This window comes from Callorhinus ursinus, unplaced genomic scaffold (genome assembly GCF_003265705.2).
Source record: "Callorhinus ursinus isolate GAN/ISIS: 27379988/994484 unplaced genomic scaffold, GSC_fseal_2.0 scaffold71, whole genome shotgun sequence".
Lineage (NCBI taxonomy): Eukaryota > Metazoa > Chordata > Mammalia > Carnivora > Otariidae > Callorhinus > Callorhinus ursinus.
Genome location: NW_027397133.1, coordinates 496,532 through 511,487, shown reverse-complemented (window position 1 = coordinate 511,487; position 14,956 = coordinate 496,532). Strand labels below are relative to the sequence as shown.

Genomic DNA, 14,956 nt, shown 5'->3' with positions numbered 1-14,956 from the left:
CTGGGGGCCTGGACTCCTGGGTCTGAGGGAGGAGGGCCTGGGGGCCTGGACTCCCGGGTCTGAGGGAGGATGGGGCTGGGTTCCTGGACTCCTGGGTCTCAGGGAAGAGGGGGCTGGGGGCCTGGACTTCTGTGTCTGAGGGAGGAGGGGCTGGGGGCCGGGACTCCTGGGTCTATGGGAGGAGGGGGCTGGGGACCGGGACTTCTGGGTCTGAGGGAGGATGATATTGGGACCCAAAGCAGAAGGGAGGTGGGCTCAGGAAACGTCCCCGATCCAGGGTTCTGGGGATCCGAGATGGGAAGACGTGGGGACGCCCGGGGCGGGAGGGGGTAGGGGCCGGGCCGCAGTAACAAAGGCCTCTCCCTCCAACAAGCAACCCCCCCTCGGCCCCGCCTCCCCGGCCCCCCGCCTCCCCTGATTGGTCGGCCTTCCTGCCCGTCAGCGCCGCCCCCCTCCCCGGGTCTGCAGCAGCTCCGGCCGCCTCGTCGCGCCCCCCCAGCCCCCTCCCCCCGCCCCCGCCGCCCCCCGGGCCGGTGCAGCCGCAGGCGGGGTCCCCCTCCCCCTCCCCCTCTCCCCCCGGCCTCGCGCGCCCCGGACCGGCCCCCCCTTTCCCCTCCCCCTTCGCGCCGCCGCTGCCGCGATGCCCCCCCCTGCGCCCGGGGCCCGGCTCCGGCTTCTCGCCGCCGCCGCCCTGGCCGGCCTGGCCGTCATCAGCCGAGGTACCGCAGCGTCGGGGGCGGGGGGGCTCGGTCGGGACATCGGGGTCCCGAGCCGGGATTGGGGGTGGGGGGGCTGCATCCCGGGCGGGGAAGGGGGGCCCCCCGGGCGCTGAGATCTGGGCCCCGGGGCGGGGGCTGCAACCCCTGGCTGGGAAGGGGGGTCTCGGACGTCTGGATTCGTGCCCGGGGGCAGGGTTCCGCGTCTGGGGGCTCGAGCCTGGGGCCTAGGGACGGAGGTCGGCTTCTCCGGGCCGGGGAGAGGGTCGCGGACACCTGATCCCGGCCTGGGGGCGGGAGTCTGCGGCTCCGGATCAGGGAGGGGGATCAAACGCTAAAGTAAGGGTCCCTGGGCAGGATCTCTGAACTGAGTTGGGGTGTGGAGGGGAAGTAGGCTGCCCCGTCGGGGGTCTTCATCTCTGAGTGGAGACAGTCCCTGAGGGGGTCCTGGCCTGAGGGCTGGGGTGGGCGTTTTGGGGCAAAGGTGGGGGGATGGTGTCTTCCCAGGGTCTGTAAGAGAAAGTGGCAGGGGTATCCACAGACTTCCATCCCAGGGCCAGGGAAAGAAGAGGGGCTCTGGCCTCCCAGCTGGGTCACCTAGGTGGGGAGAAACTGTTGGTGTTTGGGAGGTTGCAGTTATGTAGGGGAATGGAGCTGGTGATCCAGGAAGTCGGGGGCACTGGGCTGGGGACTCAGATGTAGGCAGCTCTGGCTGAATAGCAGGGTTCAGAGGCTGGACTGAGGATGAGAGGGGGCAGATTAAGAAGGGAGGGAAGGGAAGGGTTAACACAGGGTCAAAGGGTTAATCGCAGCCCTACTGAGATTGGGGACCAGTGGGGCTGGGGGCTGGTGTGTGAAGTGCGGAAGGGGAACCTGGGCAGCCTCTGGAGAGAGGATGTGGATGTCTGCTGGACCCTGTGTCTCCCCGAGGCCCAGGGATGGTCCAGAACGTACCCCCTGAGGAGAGGAGGAGAGCGAGCAGGAAGGCAGGAGGCAGGGATCAGGGTTAACTCGGTGCTTCTGGAGGATTCCCCCAGGCCCTGCCCTGAACCAAGGATTACAGTCAGGGATGCACAATCAGGGACAACCTAGAGTCTTCACCAGTCTCAAGGAGGCAGCCACTGTCAGCCTCCCACCCACACACACCGGGTCACGCACAGACACATAAACAGCCGTCACCGAGTCTGACCCAGAGCCGCACGCGAAGACACCCAGGCACACAAACGCAGCCCCATGCACGCAGGACCCCCCACCCCAGGGCCTCGGCAGGCTGGAGCCTCAGCGGGTTGGCGGTTCCTCCAGCCTGACCCGTCTGAATCACCGTCTGACGCTCGGACTGCTGTCTGCATCTCTGTCTCTGTCGCTCGTCTCTTTAGGTCATTTCCACAGGCTCCCTAGCTCTGGGGGACATCCCATTTGTCTCTGTCTCTGGGTCTCTGTCTCTCCACCCCTGCCGGCCTCAGCACAACTTCACATCTGTCCCTTCCTGCCTCAGGAACTGCTGCTCATCGTCACACACGCGTGCCTGTCCCCTCCTGGCCCCCTCGGTCCTCGCTCCCTTCACTCCTGGGAATTCATGTCCCATCACGGTCACCGACACCTCCCATTTTTGCCCTTGTCCTTTCCTTGTCTCTCACCTTCTCCTTCTCCGGCTCCTCATGCTCTCGGGACCCCCGTCCTTTCTCTCCTCTCCCTTCACCAACCCTTCTCTCCCTTCAGTCTCAAGATAACTTCCCACTTTCCATTTTGAATCTTCCAGATCCCAGAAATGGCTGTTGTACACATACCCTGGGCTGGGAGCTTCTTGGAGCCAGGAAGCGGCCTGTGACCTAGGTCAAGTCCTCTCCTGCTCCTGGGCCTTGGGTTCCCATGGGAGATCTGGGGGCAAGAGGGAATGGGGCCGGGGGGGGGGGGGGGGACGGGTGGCCTGAGGCAGATCTAGGTGGCAGCAAGGCAGCACCACCCACTGACAGTTGGTGCGTTCTGAGAAAAAGTGGGGGGTGGGGCTGGGCACAGATACAAAATTGCATTTTCTCTCCTCTCTGATTCATTTGCTCTTTTCCAAATTCCAGAAGGAATGCATGCAAGTGAGCAATCCTCTACAAATATGTATTAGAGCAGATCCCAGCTTGTCCCGGCCCCACCCCTCCCAAAACGCACTCTCTTGAGAGACCCCAGGTCACGGCTTTCCCTGACTCAAAGTCAGACACGCAGAGTTGAACATATGTAAGGTATTGGTTTGTTGGTGGATGTTTTCCCTGAGACAGAAACAAAATAAGCCCATTTCTCTGCAACTGGCTTTTTTTTTTTTTCCACTTAACTTTAGCTCCCCGGCATCCAGAGATATGATTCTATCTTTAGTTTCTTCTCTAAATTCTTTATGCCAACACTCACACTCACACACATATATATTCACTTCCAGAGGTTGCTGCAGCAAGCGACGTAGGGCGGCTCCTTTGCTCCCTGGCCGGCCGGCGAGGGCTGTTGGACAGATTGGGGCAGGCAGAACGGGGCGTGCCGGCCACTGTCCACGGCCCTCTGGGCACCCGGTCTGTCCGGACTGGATATTTGACAAATATTTCCTGAGCACAGAGTCTCTGTTCTGGGCACTGGGGATCTATATATACGTGGCCATGAGCAAGCCAGATGAATCAAGGCGCTCTCAAGGAGCCTCTATCCTAGTGGGATGGAGAGAGATCACAACCTAAAAACAGGCAAATAAGTAAACAGGTAATTTCAGAGAGTGACAACGAGTAGTGTAAAGAAATTAAGAGTGACTTCAGGGACGAGCTGACCATGGGAGCTCTGGGGGTTGAGAGAGCCCTCTCTGAGCTGCAGGGAGCGGGGTTCAGACTGAAAGGAGAGAAGTCAGCCTTTAAAAGATCCTGAGGAAGCAGTGGAGGCAAAGGTCCTGAGGTGGGAACCAGCAGAAAGGAACAGCCAATGTGTAATGGAAAGTTCCAGGGCTCTTGGCTCAGCGTCTGGAGTCCAGGCATCTGTCCTGGGAAGGCCCCTACACTTGGAGGTCAGCAGAGAGGAAGGGGGCTCTGGGCTCTGGGGCTTCCAGCCCCTTCTCACCAGCTCTTCCCGGCCAGAGCCACACCCCCTCCCAATGCATTCCCCAGCCCTCCCTGGGTCCAGCTTCACTCCCGCCACAGCTCCCTGAGTGACCGCCACAAGTCACACACCCTTGTGGGCCTCGGCTTCCCCTCGGTGGGTTCCAGAACTGTGGAATCCACGCCTTCCCTCATTGGAGGGTCCCAGCTTCACCAAAGTTCCCCCTGTGAGGGGTAGCAGGAGGTGCTTATCTCCAACCCAAGGCCCTCCATCTTGTTAGAAATCTCTTTCTCTCTTAAGGGGAGGAAGCTCACCTACCAGTGACCTTCATCCCTTGACTTACCAAGCAGGTGTGAGGGCTGCTAGTGCAGACTGACAGGGACCCGAGTGGTCCTTCTCGTCACCACTGGCCCCCCAGACCGGCTGGGGCACCTGCCCCATCATCATCCCATCAGCCAGCGCACGTGAGGGCTGTTGGCAAGCACTCAGCTAGCAGGCTCTGCACTGAACCTGTTGCTTGGGTGACCTCTCTTCATCCTCCCCGCCACCCACAGCGTGGTGCAGGAGGCCCAGGGATCGTCCCCATTTACACAGGGAGAAACTTGAGTCCCAGGGCTGTGAAGGAATTTGTGCAACTAACTGGCAGCACGGGACTCGAACCCCGGCAGCCCGGGTCCCCAGTCTGTTCTTTCAGCGGCCCAGTTACGCTAGCTGGGCGGTGTCAGAGCAGATGTTGACAGGGCATCTGTACATGAGTCACCGACTCAACTCCGGTGGGTGCAGCGCACAGAGCAACGGATGCCCCGCCCCCACCCTGGGGGACTGACACCGAACCAGGGATAGCAATAGATGTTTCTTAAAAAAGAAGGAACAGCTAACATTTATTAGACCCTTTCTGCACGCTAAGTGCTGAGCTAAACATTTTGCTTGCACGTTCTCATGGACTCCCTGACAAAACCCTCAGAGGGAAGGACTGTTGTGTTTTTCCCCCCTTTTAATAGATGGGGAAACTGAGGCTCAGACTGTCCAGGGTTCACCCAGCCAGGAAATGGTGGGGCAGACATCTGATCTCCTAGCACAGATTCCTCCTGGCTTTCTTATCCAGTCTCTCAAGAGCATTCATTCTCCCTACAAACACTTCCCTGTTCTGGGCTAAGCCCAGCTCTGGGGGACACAGCCAAGACACTGTCCCAGCTGAGTCAGAGGGTATCCAGTAGAAAGCGTTGAGACTGTCTGTCTTGAACAGTCAGGGAGGCCCTCCTGGAGGAGGGGGCACTTGAGTTTGGGGCTTGAAGAATGAGTAGGAGTTCAAGAGTGGAAGACATGTGTTGTAGGGATCTATTTACGTTCACTCTTTCAACAAATATTTCCCAAGGCCTTCCAGGGTCACGCCGTATGCTGGGAGATGCTGAGGATACAGACCTGAGTCAGCCCCAGGGTCTGCCCTCAAGAAACTTCTAGTCTGAAGGGGGAAACAGACACAGGTGGCCACCATGGTGTGATGTGAGCTCTAATGGCGCTAGTCCAGGCATTGTGGGAATACAGACCAGGCTTGGAGGGGGTAGGGAGGGCTTCCCAGTATTAAGGGAGAGTTTTCCAAACAGAGTTCCTACAGACTGGCTCTCACGAGCACCAGCTTGTTTATTTATACATTAAACATCTTCCGAGGCCTCCTGTGGGCCAAGCCCAGAGCCAGCAATGCTGGAACCCTGGAGGGGGGTCAGACCGACGCCCCTCCCTGGGGGGCTCCCATGTGGTGAGGGAAGCAGGCTCAGACAGGATCTGGGGTGATCAGGACAAGGCAGAGGGAAGAGCCGTGCTCAGGGACAGAGTGGGTGATGGAATGACTAACCCGACCTGTACCTCCACTTACTGAAGCCCAGAAAAGGGAAGGGACTTGCCCAAGGTCACACAGCGGCAGGGGGGGTGGGGGAAGGGGGTCCTGATCCTGGAGCCTGGGAGTTGTGTGAGACAGGCATGCAGACCCATGACATCCAAATGTATAGACACAGGGACCAAGAATCCAAGACCCGCCTGAGACATGGATTCCTTCATCACTTATCTCCTGGGACTGCCCTCTAGCTGAGTCTGGAGCGGGGCATGCTGGGGACACAGATGGTCTGGGCCAGGCTCTGCCCTGGAGGAGCAGGTGGGGGAGGCCGATGACTCTGATCCAAGGTGCCCTGGGAACAGGGCAGGAGCTCCTATGTGCCGTCTCTCCTAGGAGAGGCCTCGTTATACTAGACCCCTGGGGAAGGAGAAGCATTTTTCGTCATAAACTGTAGAACAGAGGGTCAAGGAGAAAAGTGGGGAACGCAGAGCTGGGCCACATACACGCACTAGGGGAGACAAAGCAGGAGAGTGACCCCAGGGCCCCAGACCCAGGTTGAGGGGCTGGGCCTTTGTCCTGGGGGCAGTAGGGAGCCACGGGAGCAGGGGGGCCGCTCTGAGTGTTGGAAAGATCCCTCTGGAAGGAATGTGTGTCTATCTCTCTTTCTGTCTGTCGGGACATAGGATTGAGGTCCTGCCTGCCCATGTCTGTGGGCTTAGCTCCCGCGGGCAGCAGCTGGGTGTAGTCCAGGGCTTAGCCCGGGAGCCCTGGGTCCCTGCCGCTTGAGGGGACCTTGGACAGCTCCGTCTTCAACTCTAGGCCTCCTGTAACCTTGGAGGTTGGGCGTCTTTGGGCGAGGTGGGGGGATTGTGCCCCCGGCGGGGCATCGGGCAATGTCCAGAGGCACTTGTGGCGGTCACCCCTGTGAAGTGGGGGGAAGCTACTGGCATCGACTGGGTAGAGGCCAGGGATGCTGCTGAACATCCTGTGGGGCGGAGTCCCCACAGTCCCTCGTGGGGTCCCCACAGCGGAGAAGCATCTGGCCCCAAACGTCGTGGGCCCAACGTGGAGAAGCCCGGGCTTAGCAGTGTGTGAGCAGGAGTATGACAGGTCCTGTGGCATGTGCGCTCGGATGTGTGTGTGATCTGATCGTCAGTGACAGCGTGACTGCGTGTGCCCGATTCTTGGCCCAGGGCGGCTCCTTTGTATTTGACAGGCTCTGACAGTCTAACTGTTTCCTTGCACTCTGTAGCTTTCTGCATGACTTTCCAGAGTGCAGGGGCGGGGGGTGGTGAGCATGGCCCTTGGGCTTATAGTGTCAGCATGACTGATGAGGCCAGTGTGTGTGTGTGTGTGTGTGTGTGTGTGAGAGAGAGAGAGAGAGAGAGAGAGAGAGAGAGAGAGAGAGACGGCCCCTGGATGTGGCTGTAACTGGTTGTATGTGGACTGCACCTGCGTGTGTGGGGCTCTTAGTGTTGGTGCAACAGCATGGGTCTAGTTGTATATGGTGGGGTGACCTTCTGCTGGGGCTGGGTGCTGGGCTGTGTGTCAGCAGGAGCATGTGTGCGCCCGGGCCCTTGAGCAGGCCCCATTGCCATCCGGTGTTGGAGTGTCGGACTGTCTCCTGGCCCAGCCCGGTCTCTGGGTGTCTCCCCTGGGCCCTGGCGATGTGTCTGTGTCTGTGTGTGTCCATCTCCCGGCCGTCTCCTGCTGTTACCAGGGCTGTGTGTGGCAGCGTCCACTCTGCACAGCTCGGGGGAAGGCAGGCCCCTTCCCTGCATCCAAGAGTGACTCCGGCCACAGTGAGGGGCTGCAGGGCCCACCCCAAAGCCCCGGGACCTGGGGAGCCCACCGCACTGGCCCTGCCCCAGCCCAGTCCTGAGGGGCTGCTGATGGAGAGGGCCCCCGGGAGTCGTTGGGGCGGCACGGGCAATTAATTCATTAGATTAATTAGCTCCTCATGCCAGGGCGGTGGCAGGGCAGCCCCACGCAGGGCCCTCCTTCCCCAGGCATCCAAGGTCATCCAGCCTCCTCTCCCCTGCCCGGTGCTGGCTGCATCCGCCTCCACATGCCCAGCCCCCACTCCCTGGACCTGGTCCAGCCCACTGGCCACGGTCCACGGAGATGAATAGGTGGGGGTGGGGGCTCTGCCGGGCAATGGTGCCCATGAGCTGTGCTGGAGGGTGCGGGCAGGCATGGGCATGTGCCTGCGAGTGTGCCCTGTGAGCGTGGGCAGGTGGGTGTATCTGGAGACGCATGTGTGGGGCTGTACACAGGGCCCGAGGGTGTATCTGTGCGTCTGGGATAGGTGTGTGTCCGAGTGGACACACGCATGCATCTGTGTTTCTGAATTGATACGTGCCACAAGTATCTGCGTGTACGTACGTATGCATCATGAGCTGGATGTGTTTGTGTGCCCCTGTACGTGTGCACCTGTGCGTTCTTGAACTTCGAGCGTGTGTGTGTGTGTGCACACGGTGTGTGTGTGTGTGTGTGTGCGCACACGGTGTGTCTGTGTGCTGTAATTGGAGTGTCTCTGGAGGAGTGTAGGCTTGTGTGTCCCAGTCTGTCTGAGTCAGTGTGAGCTTGCAGAAAGGAACATGTTGCGTGTGTTTGCGCCGAGCGCGTCTGCTGTGCATCTCTGGAAACACCGATGAATGTGTGTGCCAGGGAGTGTGGGAAATGTCTGTGTCTGCAAGGGCATGTGCGCATGCGTGCAGACGTGTCCAGGCCCTGCTGAGCTGCCCCTCCCGTCCGCAGGGCTGCTGTCCCAGAGCCTGGAGTTCAGCTCTCCTGCGGACAACTACACGGTGTGCGAAGGTGACAACGCCACCCTCAGGTACCTCCTGTCTCGGCGACTCCGAAATCACCCGGTCCTGCTCCTTTGCCTTCCTTGGGGGAAGACAGTCCTGACCCACACGCACAGCCTGGCCCCTGTCGGTCAGGAAAAGTAGTCAGAGGCATGGACTCTAGGCCTGGCTCTGTGCCTGGGCCTCAGTGGCCCCATCTGTCAAATGGGTGGAGGAATGATAACCGCTGTGAGGGCTCTCATGGGGATTCAAGATTTTGTACTCACACTCCGAGTCCAGAGAGCACGGCACACTGTGACCGCTTAGCAGACGAGAGGCGGGCTTGTTTCCTCCGGACAATGCTGCTCCCCACACTGGGTCTGCCCCGCCCTCTGGTCTCTGTCCCCCTCTCCCTGGGTCTCTCTCCCTCATCTCTGCAACTCTCTCTCTCCTAGAGTGCTCCAGATCCTTTTCCAGTCTCTAGCACACAACAGTCACTCAGTAACCATCAGCTAACCTTCCTCTGTGCCCTTGGGCTCAAACTTGAGGCTCAGTTTACCCACTTGTGAAGTGGGCACACTCCCCTCTGCCTCACAGGGCCTCAGCGGGAATTGGTAATGCAGTAGGCCTTCCTCACCCCACCTCCGAGCCCCTACGATGGCGGAACCTGGAGGGCCTTCTGGGGTGGGGGAGAGAAGAACCCTCCTCCCTTGTCCTCCCCGAAGCTGCTTCATTGACGAGCACGTGACCCGCGTGGCCTGGCTGAACCGCTCCAACATCCTGTACGCGGGCAATGACCGCTGGACCAGTGACCCGCGGGTGCGGCTGCTCATCAACACGCCCGAGGAGTTCTCCATCCTCATCACCCAGGTGGGGCTCGGCGACGAGGGCCTCTACACCTGCTCCTTCCAGACCCGCCACCAGCCGTACACCACTCAGGTCTACCTCATCGTCCATGGTGAGCCCTCAGCCGGGCCTTGGGTGGCGGAGGGCGTGGAGGGCGCGAGGGAGCAGGAATCCTTGCATCCTCACCCCTTGTTCGATCCCTGATCCCGGGGATACATGGTGTGAAAGGCAGGCCCACACCCTGCCCTCGCGGATTTCAGCCAAGCAAAGGGAGGGACAGTCTCCCAGAAAGTGACACTTCAGCCTGACAGCTTCTAGGGCAGGAGAGCTGCAGGGGTGAGGGGGTGCTCAGGGAAGGCTGCAGCCATCCACTCAGCTCTGTTTACTGCGCACCTACTATGTGCAGGCACTGCTCTAGGCCCCGGGGGATGGAGAAAGAGCCAGGCAGGCCGTTCCTGCCCTTTTGAAGTCGGCTTTCTAAGGAGGTGGCTTCCCAGACATAATGTCTGAGCTGAGACCTTCAGCTGGGGGCAGAGCTGGTACTGGAAACGGAGTGGCGCTGCAGGGGCCAGGGGAGAAAATGAGTCAGGTGCGCAGAACAGGTCCCGCGTGGCTGGATGCCCTAGAATTCAGAGAGCGAGAGGTGGGCAGGAGACAGAGAGAGCAACAGGGGACAGAGCTCAGGTGGCTGGAGGGCAGGGAGCAGTTGGAGAGACAGGGAACCAGAGACAGAGACAGCCCAGCGGGGCCCTGACGAGCCCCGACTCGGGAGCCAGACCACCCAGGTGCTGAGGGACCCTGAGCAAACAGGGCGGCCTCGGACTCCTCATCTGCAAAATGGGGATGACTCTGTCATGCATCAAATCCAAGACATGGGCAACTGCAAGGGGCATCTTTATTTTATGCTCTGCCAAAAAAGAAAAGAAAAGTAGCCCTGCCAGTTAAACTCCAGCATCCTATGTTGTCAGGCCATCCTGATTGGAGCAATGTTCCAGCGGGTGCGGGAAACAGCCACGTGTGTTAGAATTGACGAATATAGCACCATCTACCCCAGGAGTTGGCAGGGTGGTGAAGGTTTAATGAGCTAATATGGGTAAAACACTTAGAACAGGGGTACCATGCCGGAAGCACCATATGAGTATTTGTCATAGAAACTAATTGTTTAAAATCAGAATGATAACAATAATTAATAAAAGTAGACAGAGATAAGGTGAGAGGAATTCAAACCAGAAGGCAGAGAAACCAAGTTAGGATGAAGGGAGAGAGAGAGACAGAGACAGAGACTGAGAAAGAACAGGAAAGAGAGAGACCAGCAGTTAGACAAGGAGCCAGACCTAGAGGGGCAAGGGGGAAACACCGAGGAGTTCTCAGGAAGACAGAGGGCATGTTGGCTGGACCCCTGGGTCTAAGGGAGGAGGGGCTGGGGTCCAGGGCTCCTGGGTCCTGGGAGGCCATATTCAGCCTCTCGCTGACCTCTCCCCTGCCGGCCGGCAGTCCCCGCCCGCATCGTGAACATCTCCTCGCCTGTGACGGTGAATGAGGGGGGCAACGTGAACCTGCTTTGCCTGGCCGTGGGACGGCCGGAGCCCACAGTCACCTGGAGGCAGCTCCGAGGTGAGGACCCCACCCCTGGCCCAAAGCCCCTTTCCCCGCTCCACGATCTGGGCCCCTCGATTCCCCATATCCCTAGCTCGATTCCCAGAGTCCCCCCTTCCATGACTTGCTTCCCTCCCTCCACCCTGATCCCATTATGTCACCAGCAGCCCCCAGAGCCTTAGAGCCTTCACCACCTGCAGGCCTGAACCGTTCCCCCTAACTCAACTGCTAGACCCCAGCCTGCACCCTGTCCCCACCCCAGGAGCCCTGGTCTCTTCCCCACCAGCTCACATAATTCTGGGTTCTGAATCCCTACCACTAACCCTAGGTCACGTTCTAACCAGTGACCCCTGCCCCCGTTCCCATCTCCTGGTCACCTCACTACGTCTCCTCTGCGGGACGCTCTAGCTCAGCGGTTCTCAAAGCGTGGTCCCCAGACCAGCAGCATCGGCATCACCGGGAGCTTGCCAGAAACGCACGTTCTGGGCCCGTCCCAGGCCTAATGAATTAGAACCTCCCTCCACCCACCGCCCCCACCAGTCTGTTTTAACAAGCCCTTCAGGTGATTCTGGTGACGGAGCTGAGAACCTCTACTCTAGGATCCCCCCGAACATAGCACCAAGATACCTGAACAGGACACCCCAGATCCTGGATATCCACCACCCTTTTACCTGGGTCTCCGTCCCCATCCCCCGGATGCCTGGACCCTCATTCACTGGGTCTTTAGAGACCAATGGTGCCAATCACTCTATCCCCTGAGACCCCCGAACCTCATAACTAGGTCTCAGATCCTGGATCCTTTCCCACCTGGTCATCTGAGCCCCACAATCCTGGGCTTGAGACCGTGGGTCCCTGGATGCCCTTAGTCCCAAAGGATCTTCTGAACCTGGTGATGTGTCATGAGCCCCCAGGTATAAGGATTGCTGATCCCAATTACTAGATCCTGATTCCCTGAACCCAAGAATAAGATCCCAGAACTCTGGACCCGCCCCCTTGGGTCTGTGTTATCTGGATCTTTCTGAGCTCCAAGATCCTGGGATCCTCCCCACTGGGTACTGTGAGCCTCATGATCTGAATCGTGGGCTCCCGCATCCCTGGATCTGTTGCATCCCCAAATTCTAGGACCCTCCCCATTGGGTTCTAGTCACAAGCCCCAGACCCTCATTCCCTGCCCCACCCCTGGCGGGAGATCGCAGGCGGCGGACCCACACCCCCGCCCCAAACCCCTGCAAACGCCTGCTGGCTCTCACTGACCCGGGCTACTCCAGGCCCTGCGGTGCCTGCCCGGCTGATGTGTGTCCGTGTTGTGCCCGTGTTGTCCCGTGTTAAGTGTTTGTGTCCGGCCCCGCCCCCTCCCCTTCCCTCCCCGCACAGACGGCTTCACCTCGGAGGGCGAGATCCTGGAGATTTCTGACATCCAGCGAGGCCAGGCCGGGGAATATGAGTGCGTGACGCACAACGGCGTGAGCTCGGCACCTGACAGCCGCCGTGTGCTGGTCACAGTCAACTGTGAGCCCTTTGGCCCTGGGCATGAAAGGGGGGCAGGCCCAGGGTCCCTGGGGAGGAGGATGGGGGTGCTGGACTCTTGGGAAGGAGGCGGATGGGGAGAGAACCCCTTAGTCCTCACCTCGTTGGAGAATTCACTAACTCTCGCCCTCGCCAGACCCTCCGACCATCACGGATGTGACCAGCGCGCGCACGGCCCTGGGCCGGGCCGCCCTTCTGCGCTGCGAAGCCATGGCGGTGCCCCCCGCGGACTTCCAGTGGTACAAGGACGACAGACTGTGAGGACAGCACCGGGGCGGGCCAAGGGGGAGGTGGGGAAGGTAGCCGAGCCCTAGGTCCCGAGAACTGGGGAATCCAGCTTCCAGGGGATGGGGTCCGCTGGGCCCCAGCGAGATCGCGGGGGCTTACTGGAAACTTGGGTCCCACAATGATGAATGTTGGAAGCTTGGTCTCTTCAGGCTATTCAGGGAGATGTTCGGGGGTCGATGCTGAGGATGTGGCGGGGAAGCTTCAGAGGACCCTTGGGGTGGGGGTCCAGCAGGGTCTGGGAGGCTGTAGAGGTTGGGGGCACACGCTGGGAGAGTCCAGTGACCCTGAGGGGCAGGGGTGCCTGTGGGAGTGGTCTGGGGACCCACGGACAGCTAGAGCCCGAAGCCAGGGATCTCTGGGGCAGGGGGCAGAATGCGGGGTCCCCGGGAAATCCGGGAGCCTGAGAGTCGGGGGCAGTGGGCTCTGCGCCCCGAGGGGGTCCCGGGCCAGGGTTCCACGGCCCGGTCCCTGACCCGGATCCCCGGCAGGCTGATCAGCGGCACAGCCGAGGGCCTGAAGGTGCAGACGGAGCGCACCCGCTCGATGCTTCTCTTCGCCAACGTGAGCGCCCGGCATTACGGCAACTACACCTGTCGCGCTGCCAACCGGCTGGGAACGTCCAGCGCTTCCATGCGGCTCCTGCGTGCGTCCGAGAGGCAGGGGCGGGGCCGGGCGGGGGGCGGGCCCGGGACTGCCCCTGACTGACCGCGGACTTGGGAAAGTGACGGACGCTGAGACCCAAGCAATGGGACTGAGCGAGAAACCCATCCCTTCCATGAGTGTCGATTCATTGAGTGCCCACTAGGGGGCGGAACCGAGACTTGAATGGTAAGCAGCAGCCAGCCTTGCCAAGATCTGCGGGAAGAGCTTTGCGGGCGGAGGGAACGGTGTATGTATGCAAAGGCACAGTAAGGAGGCTAGCATGACCTGAGCAGAGTGATCACCGTGGAGCCTGAGGCTAAAGAGGAAGGGAGAGGCAGAGTCCCATGGGCCACGGAAAGGATTTTGGATTTTATTCTACTGCAGGGTGAGGCCGCTGGAGGCTATTAAGCGAGGGACTGACCAAGCGGTTGACGCTTCTAAAGAGAAACACTGTTTGAGGAACGGCCTGTAGGGGGCGCAAGATGGAGGCAGAGGGACCAGGGAGGAGGAGGCTTCTGCAGGAATCGAGGGCCCCCCCCCCCCCCCCCCGAGCAGTAGCACAAAGTCTCTCTATCGGGGCGATGTTTTGAAGGTGGAGGGAAGAAGGAAGTGGAGTCGTGGCGATCCCAGGTGTTGGCTCGAGTAGCTGGGTGGATGGGGAGGTAGTAGCAAAGTGCTGAAGCGGAGAGGTATCGGGGAGGGGGCAGGGGGCAGTCTCGGGGAGAGGACCCAAGGGCACCATCTCGGCCGCGCTGACTGCAAGACGACGCTTCGTAGCCGTCCTGGGTAGACGTAAACGGTGCGGTGTGAAGATCTGAGACAGGGAATAAGAGAGAGGGCCTGAGTGGCCGAGAGCGAGAACGTTCAGCAAGATGCTAAGACTCGGAACAGAGTGGGGGGAGCAGGCACACTGAGCGAAAGCCCCAGAAAGGCCCCCTAGAGAGGGAGGCTCGGAGACACCCTCAGAGACAGGGCGGCCCCAGGGCACCGCTGGACACACATGGGGTCTCCCCTTCCCCGGCCACTCCTGTGACCCTCTCTCTTTCCCCCAGGCCCCGGATCCCTGGAGAACTCAGCCCCGAGGCCCCCGGGGCCCCTGACCCTCCTCTCGGCCCTGGGCTGGCTGTGGTGGAGGATGTAGGAAGAACCCAGCGCAGCCCGCCTCCCCCTGCGCGGGGCCTGAGGCCGGGAGCGAGAGAAGAAGGGAGAGCAAGCGCCGTGGGTCTCGAGGGGGCGGAAGAGCTCTCTGCCACCGAGGAGGAAGAAGGGAGGAAGAGGAGGAAAGCTCTTTAGAGAACCCATCACTGTGAGGGATAACGCAAAATTATGCATCTTTCTACAGCCATTTTCGCCACCGTTCACGTTTCCGGTTATGACCCACCCCCGGCCACCCCACACCCCTCTCTTAGCTCAGGCTGTCAACTGGATCGTGTGTATGGAGTGCGTGTGTGTGCGCATGAGCCTGCACGTGTGTGTGTGTGTGGCGGGGGGAGGGGCTCAGCAATCTTCCCTCCCCTAAGACCCCCAGCCCACTGCCCCCAGTGCTGCTGCCTCTCACCTCTGGCTGGAGGTAGGTATGTGGGCTTCGTGGCGGAAGCTGTGAGGAGAGGTTTTCCAGGCTCCCCGGGTTCCCAGTATATGCACGCGCACCCCCCCCCCCCCCC

General features: G+C 60.4%; 1 protein-coding gene across 1 annotated transcript; it reads left to right on the top strand.

Annotated features, from left to right (window-relative positions):
• The first annotated feature begins 581 nt into the window (after positions 1-581).
• Positions 582-14,948, top strand: IGLON5 (IgLON family member 5). Its single transcript, XM_073886451.1, has 8 exons — positions 582-719; positions 8,365-8,443; positions 9,119-9,351; positions 10,734-10,853; positions 12,210-12,344; positions 12,499-12,619; positions 13,139-13,293; positions 14,345-14,948. Exons 1-8 carry the CDS (start codon positions 641-643, stop codon positions 14,431-14,433), a joined length of 1,011 nt encoding a protein of 336 aa, XP_073742552.1. The 5' UTR covers positions 582-640; the 3' UTR covers positions 14,434-14,948.
• Positions 14,949-14,956: the final 8 nt, after the last annotated feature.